At 41.9% G+C, this 16,201-nt stretch overlaps 1 protein-coding gene and 1 long non-coding RNA gene across 3 annotated transcripts in view; one reads left to right on the top strand and one right to left on the bottom strand.

Annotated features, from left to right (window-relative positions):
- The window catches only part of gpr63 (G protein-coupled receptor 63), a 27,587-nt gene extending 22,038 nt beyond the window's left edge, over positions 1–5,549 (top strand). Inside the window, exons 2-3 of one of the 2 annotated variants that reach the window (XR_001428186.1) lie at positions 459–2,904; positions 2,983–5,549. Coding sequence is in view for 1 of the 2 variants with exons in the window: in XM_015058322.1 (XP_014913808.1) it covers positions 653–1,783 (1,131 nt within the window). In the remaining variant the exon portion in view is untranslated. Of the gene's footprint in view, positions 1–458 lie in introns of both variants that reach the window. The other variant, XM_015058322.1, reaches the window with a different exon arrangement.
- Positions 5,550–8,197: 2,648 nt separating this feature from the next.
- Positions 8,198–9,343, bottom strand: LOC106963423 (uncharacterized). Its single transcript, XR_001428187.1, has 2 exons — positions 9,192–9,343; positions 8,198–8,483 (listed from the first exon to the last, which is right to left on the bottom strand). It is a non-coding gene; the product is annotated as an uncharacterized LOC106963423 (long non-coding RNA).
- Positions 9,344–16,201: the final 6,858 nt, after the last annotated feature.

Genomic DNA, 16,201 nt, shown 5'->3' with positions numbered 1-16,201 from the left:
TAATTTACAACATGTTGTAAATTCTATTCTATTAATTTACAACATGTTGTAAATTCTATTGTGTCTGAGCTAACTGACGAGCAGCAGAATTCTTCTGCTTCCACCCATGCTGGGTTGCTGGAATTGTGTAGTTGAAAAGAGAGAAATATTCAACAGTAGCATGGCATCTATAGCTTGTCTTAGCCCTTCTTAGCTCACTTAATTTTATGTACTAACATAAAATTAAACATTTTGTATCTAATGAACCTACGTTTGTGAGTGAACAAGTTTAAATTGATCTTTTTTCGTGTCTGAGTCTTCCATCTTTTTTGAGTATGTCAATTTCTCTGTTTTTCTGCAGACTTACGTCGGTTTCATTATCTATAAAAACCCCTCTTTAAATAAATCTGAAATATGCTTTTAATGTTTTTTATATGATCTGATTCATGTGTTCGGTTTTGTCTGTGTTTGAATTCTAGGATTCCACAGCTGTGAAGATGACACCATGACATTAGGAGGAACATATGGATCTCCAGCACCATATTTCTCATGATGATGCACACTCACTCTGGGAAGGAAGGCTTTGCTCCACTATACCCCTTCCAGAAATGTGGGACATTAACACACTTCTCTACTGCGTCATGGGGGTTCTAACTCATCAGAGACGGTGCTAATGGAGGGCGTCCCCATGGCGAACACGTCCCTGGGCTCTGGGTCCGCGCCGCAGCCAGTCGCCCCGACAGGGAAGTCCTCAGCAATGGCCCCAGGCCTCGGCCTACCTCTGCAGGTCTTCTTCAGCCTCGTCATGGCAACCATCCTACTGGTGGCCCTTGCAGGAAATGTGGTGGTGTGCCTGATGGTGTACCAGAGATCCGCCATGCGCTCCGCCATCAACATCCTCCTGGCCAACCTGGCGTTTGCAGACATGATGCTGGCCATCCTCAACATGCCGTTCGCTTTAGTCACTGTTATGACCACCACCTGGATCTTTGGGAACACTTTCTGCCGGGTGTCTGCCATGCTCTTCTGGTTGTTTGTGATTGAAGGTGGAGCTATTTTGCTTATAATAAGCATTGATAGATTTCTGATTATTGTCCAGAAACAAGACAAGCTCAGCCCACAGAGAGCCAAGCTGCTCATTGTGATCACCTGGGTGCTCTCTTCGGTTTTCTCCTCCCCTCTGGCTGTAGGTTCCCCTCGCCTGCAAATCCCCCCCAGAGCCCCTCAGTGTGTTTTTGGTTACAGCGCTGACCCAGGATATCATGCTTACGTCTTGATCCTCATGCTAGTTTTCTTCTTCATACCTTTTCTGGTCATGCTGTTCACATTCATGGGGATCCTGAACACCATCCGCCACAATGCCATCCGCATCCACAGCCACCCAGACAGCATGTGTCTGAGCCAGGCCAGCAAGCTGGGCCTGCTGAGCCTCCAGAAACCCTTCCAGATGAACATAGACATGAGCTTCAAGACCCGTGCCTTCACCACCATCCTCATTCTTTTCTCTGTATTTACAGTGTGTTGGGCGCCCTTTACTGCCTACAGTCTGGTGACTACTTTCAGTTTTGGCTTTTACCACAAAGACAGTTTTTTCCAAATCAGCACGTGGCTCCTGTGGTTGTGCTACCTCAAGTCTGCCCTGAACCCTCTCATCTACTACTGGAGGATCAAAAAGTTCCGAGATGCCTGCCTTGATCTGATGCCCAAATACTTCAAGTTTCTTCCTCAACTGCCGGGCAACACCAAGAGACGCATCCAGCCCAGTGCTGTGTACATATGTGGAGAGCATCGCTCTGTGGTTTAAAGGGAAAATCCACTCTTATAATATTGTTAGAAACCCTACTTTGAATCCATGTAACTTGCATTTGAGGTTGCTTGGTTCTTTATTTCTCTCAGTAGAAGCTCAGGCTGAAAGTAGCACTTCTTTGAAAAGCCAGGGGGCTGAGTAGCTGCTGAAGGGACAGACTCCTAGATCCTTAGAAGATCTGTTTGGAGTATTCTCATGTGCAGTCTGATATGAGAGCACTGCAGTTACCCAGGGGTTTAATCTAGGGATGCACGCATATCTGATATTAATACTGCTATTATGGGTGTTAACTGATATTTACAGATATTTTATATATTATATGCATTTCCATACACTTTTGACACTGTGTAAAAGCGACCTCACAACCTACATTGCTTTTCTACTTTAAACTCCTCATAATTTTTTGCTGCATCACTGTCAAGTAAATACTACATAGCCAACAACCTCCCCCTCTTGAAACACACAGTCACCAAGATGAAAGGAAATGTTGGTCGTTTAAATTTTTCAGCATTTCTATGTTTTTTTCTAGAAAACATGGATTTAATCTCAAATCTTTTTCTCAAACATTTTTGACAGTTTGATTCTGGTAGTGTGTGCTACCTGAACCTAAAGCCCCCACCTAAACCTAAAATGGGGATGATGGTAGGAGTCCTGCAGGATGATGTCCTGCAATCGGTGGTTTGCCCGTTCAAGTCCCACTCTGTCCACTTCTGTCGATGAGTTCTTGGCTAAGATACTTCACCTGGATTGCTTGCTGATGGTGTTCAGTGGTGCATTGGCAGCCTCTGTAAGTGTGCCCTAGGGCAACTGTGGCTTACCATCACCACTGTGTGAAAGGGTGAATGTCTGAATGTAGTGTGAAGTGCTTCAGTGTCCTCAGGACTTCACACTATACAAGTACAGGTCATTTACCAAAGCCCCCACAATGCTGTGCTTCTATCAGTCACCACCATCCAAAAAGGAAATGAGAAAGCTTGTTTCCTTTTTGAAACAAGCTTTTCCTTTTTTCAGTGACTCCTCGTCAGGAGTTGCAGCTTGCAATTAATCTCATCACATCAGAACCTGTTGTTTACAGGCTGTGTGTACAGATGGATGCAGTTGGAGAACAGCAGTGATAAGTTGACAAAAGTCAACTTATCACAGCTATGATAAGTTGACTTATCAACTTACCAGTCTGTTGCTTGGTGACTGAGCAGGAAGAAGTGATATTCAGACCTAAACATGTCCTTCGAGATTAAAATTTCTGCCATTCATTTCTACAAATGCAATCAAACTTTAAAATGGAACATAGAAAAAAAAAACTCCATCACAGTGCTTCAGAAGTGATTTGCAGTGCAGGGTGTTTGAATGTTGGAGCATCTTATTTTTATGTTGTTAGTCACTCAACTGGTACTGAAGAAGAAGCAAATGGGAAAGAAGCAGGAAGGTGGATCTTAAATCCCCACTGTTGGGAGTGGGGTCTGAGTCATTTCCTTCAGGTTTGATGAAGAAAATATCAAACCAGGTAAAGAGCAGGTTATTCACACTACAAAACTCTAAATTTGACTGTGTGTTTTTAGTGGTTTGTGTGGTTTAAAGCCTCCCATGCACCCACAGTGGTGGTGACAATGTTAGGACTTTGTCTACAAAATCGGTGGGTTGCCGGTTCAAGTTGCTCTGAATATCTGTTGATGTGTGTGTTATTCTATCTGTCTTTGCGTTGTTGGGCAAGGTACTTTACTCACCTTGCCTGCTAATGGTGGTCAGATGATGATTATATTGATTTTAAACAAAGGCAACTCAACACTGCCTTGATTTGAAGGAACTCTGTGTTTTAACAGTTGTTCAATTTTGATCTTCAGTGGTTCTAACCTGTCATTGGTTATAAACAGGCACTGGTCCTAAGCAGTGCCTGGTTATGGCATAGTATAGTAGATGTTAGGGTTCTACTACCATGTTTTCAGAAATATCCTACCTTCCATCTTCATGCATGTTTACGTTTACATCTCCCATTGAAATTGTTATCTCTCCCAGTCTTAAATCTTGAAGCTCACTGTGTTGGTGAAAGTGGAAGTGTGGTTGCATTTTGAGTCTGAATATGCATTTGAAATTATTCCCAGCTTGAATTATCAAACAACCATTAAAATCATCTTAAATCAAAGACACTTTGACACTTCAGTGGCTGCTTTTGTATTAGAAAAGTTTTATTCTAGTAAGAATTGAGTCCATGTACAGCTTTCAAGTCTATTATACGTTTGAACCAAAGTTGCATTGAAACGTAAGAAACTATATGAGACTTTGGCCAAAATTAAGCAATATGTCCACAGGCACAGGAACTGTGGTATCTTCTCTCTTAAACAAATTTACACAGCTGGAATTAGACAAAAATAGAATAAAGCTTTGTAGGGGTCTTATAAACAATAATTTTACTATTTGAGTATTGTATCCATTATTCTGTTGATTAAGCGAGTAACTGAATAAAAAATTTGACAAAATAAAATATTGGCACATACTGCCATAACAGCAGCATTAATATTAGTTATCAACCTTGGCCCAAATTTATGTATTTGTGCATTTATTGCAATTACTTTCCTGTAGCTTAAAAAATTATAATAACAGCTGACTAATTTAACTTCGACAAAAATTCTGCCAAAATCTTAAATTATATTCAGTTTAATAATAAAGCAGCAGGCTCACAAAGACACATAAAAAATGTCTATCATCTTCAGTCAATTTAATAGGTGAAGTCTCACTTTGCCCAACCACTTCTAGCTTTTGTGTCCAAGTGCACGACGGGATTTGGCACCTTTCGTTACACACAAAAACAAGTATGTTGCTACTCTTTTGTTGTGACTGGAATGGTAGTAAATTTATTTTCTGGTTTGTCTGTAAAGCTACACTTACGCTAAGCATCAGCTACAGGAGCCTGCTGAGTTCTGTCTATCTGCATCAGTCTTTGCTCCACCTGTATTCATATACTCACTATGCTCCGAACCAGCCACTAGGCAAAAGAACTGCTATCATACTCCATGCCAGTGATTTTCATGCCAGTCTTTGGTGTCCCGATAAACGCTAAAAGCCGGACTTTATCATCAATTAATGAAATCCCCTTGGATGCCTCGGAAAAACTTGAAAATTGGAGGTTATGCTACTAGCATAACCTGAACAGGAGCTACAGGAAGCTGGAAGTGAGAATGTTACGCAACAAAAATAACCACCTGTCTGTAACACACTGCGCTAAATATTAAAACATAACTTAACAAAGCTTCGAGGCAAATAATGTGCCTCGAGGAATTTTAATAATCAAGGTACTGAAACCATTTGAGTACCTCAAATTATTCTTGACAGTTTGATCACTTTCTTCTCCACATCTCAGCTTCTCTGGAGACCAGCATTTAAAGAAGTAGATTTTTCCGAAAAGCAAATAAAAAGACTTTCTGAACCAGGAATGCACTGAATGACCTGTGCTCTGTGAGAGAGTAATGTTTGGAAAGTAAAGGAGAGGCTGACTTTATTGATCCTGCCTGTGTCCTTGCATTGAAAATGAGTCAATGGTGGGGAAACAGCGTGTACAATAGTGGAGTTTTTTTTTGTTTTTGAAGCATGCAAATGAACAGCTGAAGTGCCACAGCTTATTTCAAATGTATATTTCTATTTTAATGTTTTTATTGTGCCTATTAGTTAGTCTGTTGCCAGTCAGAATGCTGCTATTATCTGGTGAAAATGTGCAATTTTGGTGTACTGTACTGTTGAATGTAATAAAGACCTAGACATTTCTTACATTGGTAAACGGTCTTCGGTGACTTTTTGCTTGTTTTTCTGCTTCCGTGTGTCTGGGCAGTCTAGGCATTTGAATTTTTTAATGCAGTAATCGGGATTGTTGAACTATATAATTTTATATCTCAGTTGCTTTCTTTTGTATTTTTCATATCATAATGACTTTATTAGGGTTAGTATTTTTTTTAGACTAACCCTAGTCTAAAAAAAAAGCTAGCTAAAAAACAGGCGACGTTCCCCCATCAAGACAGGTCCAGTCTGTCTTGATGGGGGCAGACCCCCAGCGGAAGAATGGTCCTGAATAAACGGGAAGCAGTATGTTCCGGTTTGATGCAGCATTTAACTTCACATTTGTATTCAAATTTGATACAGATTTTAAGGTGGCTATACGACTGATGTCAGAGTCTGGTCCGCATTGCAGGAAGTAAGTTGGGCTCGATACTGGTGAAAGTTGGTCTCCACAAAAGCTACCCTTTGTCACTGATTCTGTTCATAACTTTTGTAGACAGAATTTCTAGCCGCAGTCAAGGTATTGAGGGGATCCATTTCGGTGGCAAAATCTGAAAAAAGCAGATTTCAGATCTGCTTTTTTCAGATCTACTGGCTTCATCAGATCGTGGTATATATCTTTTGCTGGAGCGGTTTGCAGTCGAGTGTGAAGTAGATGGGATGAGGATCAGTGCCTCCAAAATGTGAGCCCATGGTCTTGAGCCGGAAAAGGGTAGAGTGCCTTCTTTGGGCCAGGTCATGAATTGTCATGATAGACACGCTGTCATGTCTGAGGCACATAGTGTGGATGCTCATACTAAAAAATAAAATTATTTTATTGGGAAGAGTCTGTAACTGTAACAGTGAAAATTAATTTAGGATATTTTCATGTTTCTTTAGTGGAAAGTATTTATTTTTCTTGATAAAAAAGAAGAAAAATCTTACATTGATTAGTAAAGCTAACAATCCCCACAATTTGGACGGTTTTGGCCTGGCTCATTAGCAGAACATCATTAGCTGTAATTTATTGTTACAAAGATCAATCAAAATTATCATAAGAAATGTATCACAATAAATGATAAATTATATGATATAAGTCCACCACTTGACATCACAAAGCTACCCCTAACCCTAACCCTAACCCGTTAACGCTCCTGCTAAGGTTTCTTTCAGCACCTTGGGAAGCTGAAAGAAAAAATGCCCACGTGCTGGCACTTGCAATTCAGTCAATTCAGGTCTGTTGTTAATTTTCCCAGGTTCTGACTGGCTGTACTTTATCTGTGTGGTTATACTTTGTGTCTAGGAGATGTTAGCAGATGGTAAAAAGCAGCTACTCGCTTAAGTTTGCTTAAGCAAACCTGGACCCTCAGCTATTGAGACATGATTACTTAATGTAGGTATGACTGAAATGCGGTTATTAGGGTTAGGGATAGGGTTAGGGTCTTTCAAATATTTAAGATGTGTTTTAGAAAAAAAAATCCACAAATTGGCTAATTTTACACAAAGAATTTTGAGTTACCAGAATTCCAAAAAAAATCTGGATTAGGGAATGTTAAATTTAGTCCATATCTGTAGTCCAGTAACAAATCCCCAAGAATGTGACTTGGTCTGAACTCCTCTTGAGTGGCTACAGACCATAGCCAAAAGATTTCCATGTCACTAAAAATTATATGGCAAAGACTCGACAACAGGTGCGTTTCCAATGACCATATTGACGTTTGACTAATTTGACTTTTCAAAGATAAATTTGCTTAATGGAAGCATCCATCCATCTATCCATTTTCTTCTGCTTATCCGGGATCGGGTTGCGGGGGTAGCAGCTTAAGAAGGGAGACCCAGACTTCCCTCTCCCCAACCACTTGTTCCAGCTCTTCAAGGTGTTCCCAGGCCAGCCGAGAGACATAATCCCTAGTCCTGGGTCTTCCCCAGGGCTTCCTCCCGGTGAGACATGCCTGGAACACCTCACCAGGGAGGCATCCAGGAGGCATCCTGACCAGATGCCTGAGCCACCTCAACTGGCTCCTCTCAACGTGAAGGAGCAGATGACTGAGCTTCTCACCCTATCTCTAAGGGAGAGCCCAGCCACCCTATGGAGAAAACCCATTTTGGGAGCTTGTATTCAGGATCTCGTTCTTTTGGTCATGACTCAAAGCTCATGACCATAGATGAGGGTAGGAATGTAGATCGACCGATAAACTGAAAGCTTTGCTTTTTGACTCAGCTCTCTATTCACCACAACGGACCGGTACAGCGGCCGCTTCACTGCAGATGCTGCACCCATCTGCCTGTCAATCTCCCGCTCCTTTCTTCCCTCATTTGTGAACAAGATCCCGAGATTCTTAAACTCCTCCACTTGAGGCAGGACGACCCCCTCCGAGCCGGAGAAGGCACTCTACCCTTTTCTGGCTCAAGACCATGGCCTCGAATTTGGAGGCACTGATCCCCATCCCGGCCACTTAACACTCGGCTGCGAGCCGCTCCAGTGAGAGCTGCAGATCACGACCTGATGAAGCCAACAGGACCACATCATCTGCAAAAAGCAGAGATGCAATCCTAAGGCCACCAAAATGGATCCCCTCACGACCTCAGCTGCGCCTAGAAATTCTGTCCACGAAAGTAATGAACAGAATCGGTGACAAAGAGCAGCCTTGGCAGAGTCTAACTCTCACTGGAAATGAGCCCGACTTAGTGTCGGCAATGCGGACCAGACTCTGATACCGGTCGTACAGGGACCTAACACCCCATATCAAAACGCCCAGTACCTATACTCCCACAGGAACCTCCACAGGGTTCCCCGAGGGACACAGTCAAATGCCTTCTCCAAGTCCACAAAACACATGTAGACCGGTTGGGCGAACTCCCATTCACCCTCCAGGACCCTGCTGAGGGTGTAAAGCTGGTCCAGTGTTCCACGACCAGGACAAAAACCACATTGCTCTTCCTGAATTCGAGGCTCGACTGTTATGATTCATGTCCTGTCCATGCTGTGTTAAGCACTCATTCAGTTCACCTGCCACGCCTGATTGCTTACCTGTTCCACCTGGGCCTTGCCCTACTTAAACACCCCTCAGCCTCTGCTTCCTTGCCAGATTATCGACAGCCACGAGCCAGTAGAGATCCAGCGTTTCCTTCCAAGCCTTCAGTGTTTCTTCGACCCCCCCTTCTGACCACGGATTTACCCCTCCTGCCAAGCCCCTCACGGATCCCTTCTATTCTGGATTTCTGGACCCTGACCCAAGCTCTGCCTCTTGACCACCGATTACTGCCTGCCCCTCAAAACTAAGTTTGTTCTCTCTGTCCTCCTGTGTATGACCTCAGCCTGATACTTGACAAAGTCCCTGGGTGTCGCATTTTGGATCTCCCCGTGGAGATCTTCATTGCCTCCTCAGAACCCTGTTCCATTGGTTTCCTGCATCTCCCTGTCATCGGACCCTCTGTTCCTCTGCTCCGCCCGTCCATTGCTCTACAGGTCAGTTAAGCTGAACATTTCTCAGATACCCCTCCTTTATCCGTGCATCACCAGTCTTCTCCCCTCTCTCCTCAGTGCTGTGTTGATGACCTCTCCCTGAGCAGAAACCAGTATAAGAAAAAAAACTTTTTCCCTTTTTGTATACTCCTGTGTGTGGTTGAATTTCCGGGTCCCCTCTGAGTGTCCTTACACTCGACTATCTGACGGACCCTCATCTCCAGGACCCCTGAATAGACCTTTCCAGGGAGGCTTAAGATTGTGGCCCCTCTGTAATTGGAGCACACCCTTTGATCCTCCTTTTTAAACAGTGGGAATGCCCTGAATTGGAAGACTGACAATACAAAACAAGTTGTTTTTTTTTTTATCTTTGTTTGTTCAAAACTGCAATGGAAATACTTTTTTTGCATCACAAGTCATGATCAACAACCAAATTTTGCTGCTGGCACAAACCACGAAGAAGAAGACAACAGGAAGCATAAACAAACTTCCTTGTAAGAAATTTCATAAACAAACTTCCTTGTAAGAAATTTCGCAACATATCAATTGCGAAATTGTGTTTTTCGACAGGTTACATGACACTACATTCGAACATGCATGGAGAAAAGTATGATTATCCAAAATATACAATAAAAATGTACTTACTTCCCATATCTACCAAGTAGGGAAAATTTGAAATAATGTACCAATGTTATGAGATTATTAAAAATCTCGATTTTGGCTTAATAAATTAAAAAATGAATCCATTTTTTTTTCTTCAATTTTTATTTCAAACAATAAAACGAACTGCCTGAAAATTCCTTCACGACAGAGCTTACCTGCTTATCCAATTTCAGACAATTGTCAAAAATGACACCAAAATTTCTAATAGCAGGAAGGAACCAAGAATTGTATCTTCTATTTATAAGGCTCTTTTGTACAAACAAAATAACTTGAGTTTTATTTAGATTTAAGTGAAGAAAAATTTGGTTCATCCATTAACTTCTGTTAAGCAATCTGTTAAAGACTGTAGGGAATCATCTTTATGTAGTTTCTTGAGGGGCATGTATATTTTGTACATCATCAGCAAAGCAGTGAAAAGAGATATTAAATTTCTTATAAATATATCCACGGTGAAAATATCCTGCACTTTTCCTATCAGTCAAAGCCTGATTGGATGTGGACTGGTGTGATCTGCTGAAAGAGACAGCAATTGTTGAACAGAGTTTGATTTGCACCTAACTTGTAATTTGAAAGAATGGGTGCCGTTAATAATTTTTCTCTGTGGGACTCATTATGCAGCCAGCAGAGAGCATGTCCAGAGCTTTAAAGCTCATTTTAATCAGACCACTGAAGAGCATTACTAGGCAACAGGAACTTGTGGATGTCTTCAGAGGATGCATGATGACGGTGAATGGAGTCATGTAAACCATACAGATGAAGTCAGACTCTTATCTCCCCATATATCGCTACTTTCTGTCATCTGAATCAGAAAGACAGGATGTTCTTTGTTTAACATTGTGACTGAATTTTATTCTGTTTGGCTTTTAAAGGGAAACAGAGAATTCAACTGTATTAGGATACCACCTGTGCAACAAGTTTTGAAATTTCTTCTCTTTCCACAGTGAACTGTATTATAAGAAAATGGAAGTGGTTAGTCATGACAACTTAGCCACAAATCTGTAGGCTACATAAACTATGCTGAAGTGCATAGTTTGAAGATGTCAGCAACTTTCTGCAGAGTCCATCACTATCGACCTCCAAATTTCATGTGACCTTCAGATTAGCTCAATAACAGTACACAGAGAGCTTCATGAAATGGGTTTCCATGGTGGAGCAGCTGCATCCAAGCTATACATGACCAAGTGCAATATAAAGCATCAGATGCAGTGGTGTAAAGCTGGATTCTAAAACAGTGTTACTCCGCGTTTTCTGGAGTAAAAAATCACGTTTCTCCATCTGGCAAGTCTAGGTTTGGAGGTTGCCAGTACTTGTCTGACTGCATGGTGCCACGTGTAAAGTTTGGCACAATGGAGTGGAGTTGTTTTTTTCAGGAGCTGGGCTTGGCCCCCTTAGTTTCAGTGAAAGGAACTCTGAATGCTTCAGCATACCAAGACATTTTGAACAATTTCATGCTCCCAACTTTTTGGGAACATTTTGGAGCTGGTCCCTTCCTCTTCCAACATGACTGTGCACAAAGCAAAGACAGAGTCTGGTGTGGATGAACTTGACTGGCCTGCAGAGTCCTGACCTCAATCCGATAGAACACCTTTGGGATGAATTACAGACTGATATTGTATGAGAAGAGCCAGGCCTTCTCATCCAATATCAGTATGTGACCTCAGAAATGTGCTTCTGGAAGAATGGTCAAAAATACCATAAAGGTAAAGGAAGGTACATTTCCAGCAACAAGGCAGTTCAAAATGCTTTACATAAAGGAAATACAAACAAAACAATAAAAACAAAAGTAAGACAAGAAGATAAAGTACAAAACTAAATATTGCTTCCACAGGTATGGCGGAATTTTTCTGCCAAGAGCACACATTTTCAGTCTGAAAGCAGGACTTCATATATTTCTTCTCAAAACTTCTCTTCACGCTCAGACTTAGTCTCTGTTCGGACTCTGCTTGCTTTTGGAAATCTCTCAGTCAATAAAATGAAAGCGTTGTACTGGGTGCGTTTGTTTCCTTCTAGTGGGTGTGCCTGTGTGGCTACTATCGATTGTAGGAACCTGCGCCACCCACAGAGAGAAACAACGGCCTCAGCTTTCTGCTCCATGTTACACTAAACATCTGCCAGCAGTCACTAACAGCCTTCTGATCTTAGGCATGAGTTCACCCAACCAACTCCCTACATCTAGTGGTGATTAAGTAAACTAACATGAGTTTCTCTATGTCATGCTTCAATATTAAAAGTATAAAGCTGTTGGTCTAAAGCAGGGGTGCCCAAAGTCGGTCCTGGAGGGCCGACACCCTGCATGTTTTAGTCTCTCCCTGGTGGTAGTAAGAACCTGTTCAGTATGTCAATGTTCTTCTTAGGCCTCTAATGAGCCATCATTTGAACCAGGTGTGCTAAACCAGGGAGAGAACTAAAACATGCAGGATGCCGGCCCTCCAGGACCGACTTTGGGCTCCCCTGGTCTAAAGTAATAAGTAGTACTCCACAATTTCAGAAGGTGATAAACTAAACAGACAGTCAGGGCAAAGAAATGACACATCAAGAAGGATAAAGCACATGCAGCAACATTCAAACATGAGCCAATAAAGGGAGTGAGGTCAGGGAGTGAGTATCTGTGGCCATGAGATGTGTTTGCAGTAGGTCCATGATAATTTCTCACAGGGACAGTCTCTGGGACAGGGTTAGGGTTAACATCAGTCGTCATAAAGTGCTTCAAGATGCTAGTCAAGACCCACATCTATGATTTTGATTCAGTCTGGTGTCTCTGGATGCTACTCAGCCTGAGGGAAAGGGCTGGAACAGACTGTGCATAATGGGTGGAGTCTTTCATGATGTGGAACTCGTGCGTCGTAGAGGTCTCCTCCTTGAAGAGTTTCCTTGTCCCTTCTGAAATCCACCACCTTCGTCTTCATGCTGAAGCAAAAGTTATTTTCTGCACCAGGTGTTTCACCTTCTCTTTGTATTTGGACTCGTGATGCATCATATAGTGAATTTTGTCTTCAGCAAATTTCACTATATGACAGCTGGGATGTTTTGCCGAGCAGATATGTATCAGCAGAGTGAGGAGGAGGGGGCTTAGTATGCAGCCCTGCGACGATCCAGGGTGGAGCGATGGAAGGAAGAGCCATGGAAGCTCTTCCTTCCATCTCTCGAGGAGGAGGGAGACTTCAGACCTCTACACATCACGATGCAGGAGTTTCACATCATGAAGGACTTCACCTATCCTGCACACAGTCTGTTCCAGCCCCTTCCCTTAGGCTGAGGAGCATCCAGAGTCACCAGCCTGAGAAACCTGCAGCTGAACTCCAGCGTCCTGAACTCAAGCTGCACTTAATTAGCTACATCTTACTTTTTAAAAATGTATTAATTTATTTACACACAGTATATGTGTGTAAATAAACACACATATACCACTTACACACAGTATATATCTAAATAAGTATTTATTATTTAGACTTGTTAATCTTGGTCCAGAGTTCAAATTTCGCACCCCAAGCAACCATTGTGTATTGTCAAACCATTTAAAAATGGCATGACAATAAAATTGTTTGAATACATTTTTGTATGGTTATATACAACTCCCCCCTCCAACAAAAAAAATATGTATATTCCTGTAATAATTGACTATGATTTCCAGTTTTTCATCAAAGAAATGAGAGCAATCCAAGAAATTACAGGGAACAGAAAAGCTGAGCGGAATGGTTTTATATTAAACAATGTGTTATACATTAGGAAATATATTAGGAGGAAAAAGCCTCAGATGTTAATTCAGTGTAATGTAGTTAAATTCCATAATGACAGCCAAAGCAGTTTTGCCAACACAAAGCCCAGCTTCCCATGTGACTGCAGCATGTTCAGTGTGGAGGCAGACACGCTGCATCCATGGAGGAGGAGGCAGTACTGAGCAGGGCTTTGCATCTGTGAAGTCATCATACAAATTGCACATGCTCAAGATTGCCATGGAAACAAGTTTCTCTTATCAGAGGCCAGTTTCTTTTTTTTTTACTTGTCTCTTATGGTTTCTTCTTTGACACCCAATGATAAATGTCTGAGGAATTTCAATTTAAAAAGGATGAGTGGTTCAAAAACAGAGCCACCTACTCTCAGAAGATGATTCACATATAAAATAAATCTGCAAATGATCTCCACTTCTCACATGCGTTCATATTATTCTGTTGGTTAGTTTTTATTTGTTTCTCTAGGTTCTCGAATGCTGACACAGATGAGCAATGGACTTTTATCCTCCTTGATTAAATGAGAAAACCTACTTAGTACTTATAGGTTAACAGAGCAAAGTGGCAGTGTGGCTATGGATGACATGTAAAGGAATGTAAAAGTCTTTTTGCCATCCAATCGCCAGTCTAATCTGCGTAAATAGATTAGACACCTCTAATCTGTAGGTAGTGTGGTTTTATGAATTAATAAAATAATAAAAATCTATTTAGTTTATTTATATAGCGTTCACAACAAATACCTTCTTGAGGCACTTTACAAAAAATTATTTAAATTCAATCACACAAACATTCCAATTGATGTGAACTATAAAACATTATTTAAAATTGGTGTAAAAAGTTTCTATCTGAGGTCTATCACACCTCCAGGACCAGAACATCGTGCTTCATGTAGGCATCAATGGTGCAGGATTTAGGTTTAAATCCTGTCTGACAAATTCCAGTTTCCTCATGTGAACTTCCTCACACTCCAAGATAACTTGTGGCGTACCACAGCACTCTGTGTTCGGACCACTTCTCTTTGCTAAATTTGGACATTCTCTTTGCTTCCAATTGGAAAAATCATCAGACAGAATGGGATAAATGTTCACTTATACTGATGATACTCAGCTACACATCTATCAAATTAATCTGTCCTCCTCATGGACTTCATTTATCTGTGTAAAGGTAAAGGTAAGAGATGGCAATAACATTCTTTTGCTTAGTTTTTACTGAAGTGTGTGTGCTACAGTTTGTATGCGTTAATGCAGAAAAGAAACAACCCACAGACTGCTGTGTTAGATTAGTAGCAAAATAAACATTAAGTTTGAAAACATAACAGACTGAATGTTCTGTTTGTGTGGGAAATGGAGTATTTTTCCTGAAACATAAAGTGGTGCTGTTGTCAGTAGTTATGGCAACGAATCTGTGTGTAGCTTAGCCGACACAGAGGGCAAGAAAGAAGTGGCTTTGAGTTGTACTTTTCCCTTTGCTGTGGAGCATAACACTAAATTAATACCTGGGGGCGCTGTGGAACCATGAACCAAGAATGGCAGCTTAAAGTGGATGCTCCATGTGACCTGGGCCAAATCTTCAAAAAAAAAAAAAAAACAGGATTAGTAACGTAAACTGGATCCGAAAATGTCAAAATCAACCACTCTTTGTCAGGAGTGATGGTTTTGGTGAAGTGAGGTGAGGTAAGACGCAGGCAGCCCAGGATGAAGATAAGATGATGATTTAATGATGAATTGCCAAGGAACAGAACAACGAGGACCACAAGAAATACACGACGGACGTAGACAGCGTAAGACATTAGACAAGGACCTGACCGACAAACACAGACAACAGGTGGGACTAAATACACACAGGGGTGATCAAGGGAACGAGACACACCTGGGAACAATCAACGGGGAAGACGCAGAGACAGAGACTCACAGGAATGAAACTGGACACAAAAAACTGCAAAAATGAACACACAGAAACACGATCATGACACTTTTAAGGACTGTGATGTTTTCACACGAAAACGCGGTTCCCAAAAACCAGCTAAACCTGATATTTCATTAACAGATGAAGACAAAGAGGGGGCCGCTAGCATTGATAGCATGTGTGACCTTAGCACGGTGCTAGCTGAACTTGGGTCGTTGCATTCAGAGTTTGGTGGATTTGGAAACAAATTGGACAGGATAGATGGGTGAAATGACAAAATCCATTGCCTCTCTGGAGGAAACATAGCAGAAGTAAAGCAAAATGTTGCCGCTAATGCTACTAGACTGGAGGAAGCTGAAAACAGAATCGTGTCGGCGGATGAATTTTTAGAAACTAGTACGGCTAATCTTGCCAAAGCCCTGTAGCGAATATCCTACTTGGAAGCTAAGACCGACAACCTGGAGAATCGAGGCTGAAGGAAGAACCTGCGCCTTTTTGGGCTCCGAGCGAGCGCTGAGGGTCAGCGGCCTTTGCTGGAGTTTATACGGGAGATGCTGCCGCGCTGGCTGGAGACCGATAGACCTTTCACCATTGAGAGGGCCCACCGCACGATGGCACCTCCAAAACCAAACCGGCACAGAGTTGTCCTCATACGTTTCCTGAATTTCCAAGATCGGGAATTTGTTTTACGCTCGACAAAACAACGCAACATTGAATACGATGGGAATAAACTTTTTTTCATTCAGGATTTTTCAGCAGAGACCATCTGACAGCGAGCCGAGTTTGACAACATCAGGAAAGCTTTTGCTGAAAAAGGAATGTTCCGCGGGTTTCAGTAAATATGAGCGTTTATGGGGCCCCTGAAGCTTTGGGGGCCTGATGGAGCTGCTGACTTAATTTGGATTAAAC

The sequence above is a fragment of the Poecilia latipinna genome, unplaced genomic scaffold (genome assembly GCF_001443285.1).
Source record: "Poecilia latipinna isolate Pla-1442-1.1 unplaced genomic scaffold, P_latipinna-1.0 Scaffold1533, whole genome shotgun sequence".
NCBI lineage: Eukaryota > Metazoa > Chordata > Actinopteri > Cyprinodontiformes > Poeciliidae > Poecilia > Poecilia latipinna.
The sequence above is the reverse complement of the archived record's forward strand: the minus strand, read 5'-3'. Positions and strand labels throughout refer to the sequence as shown.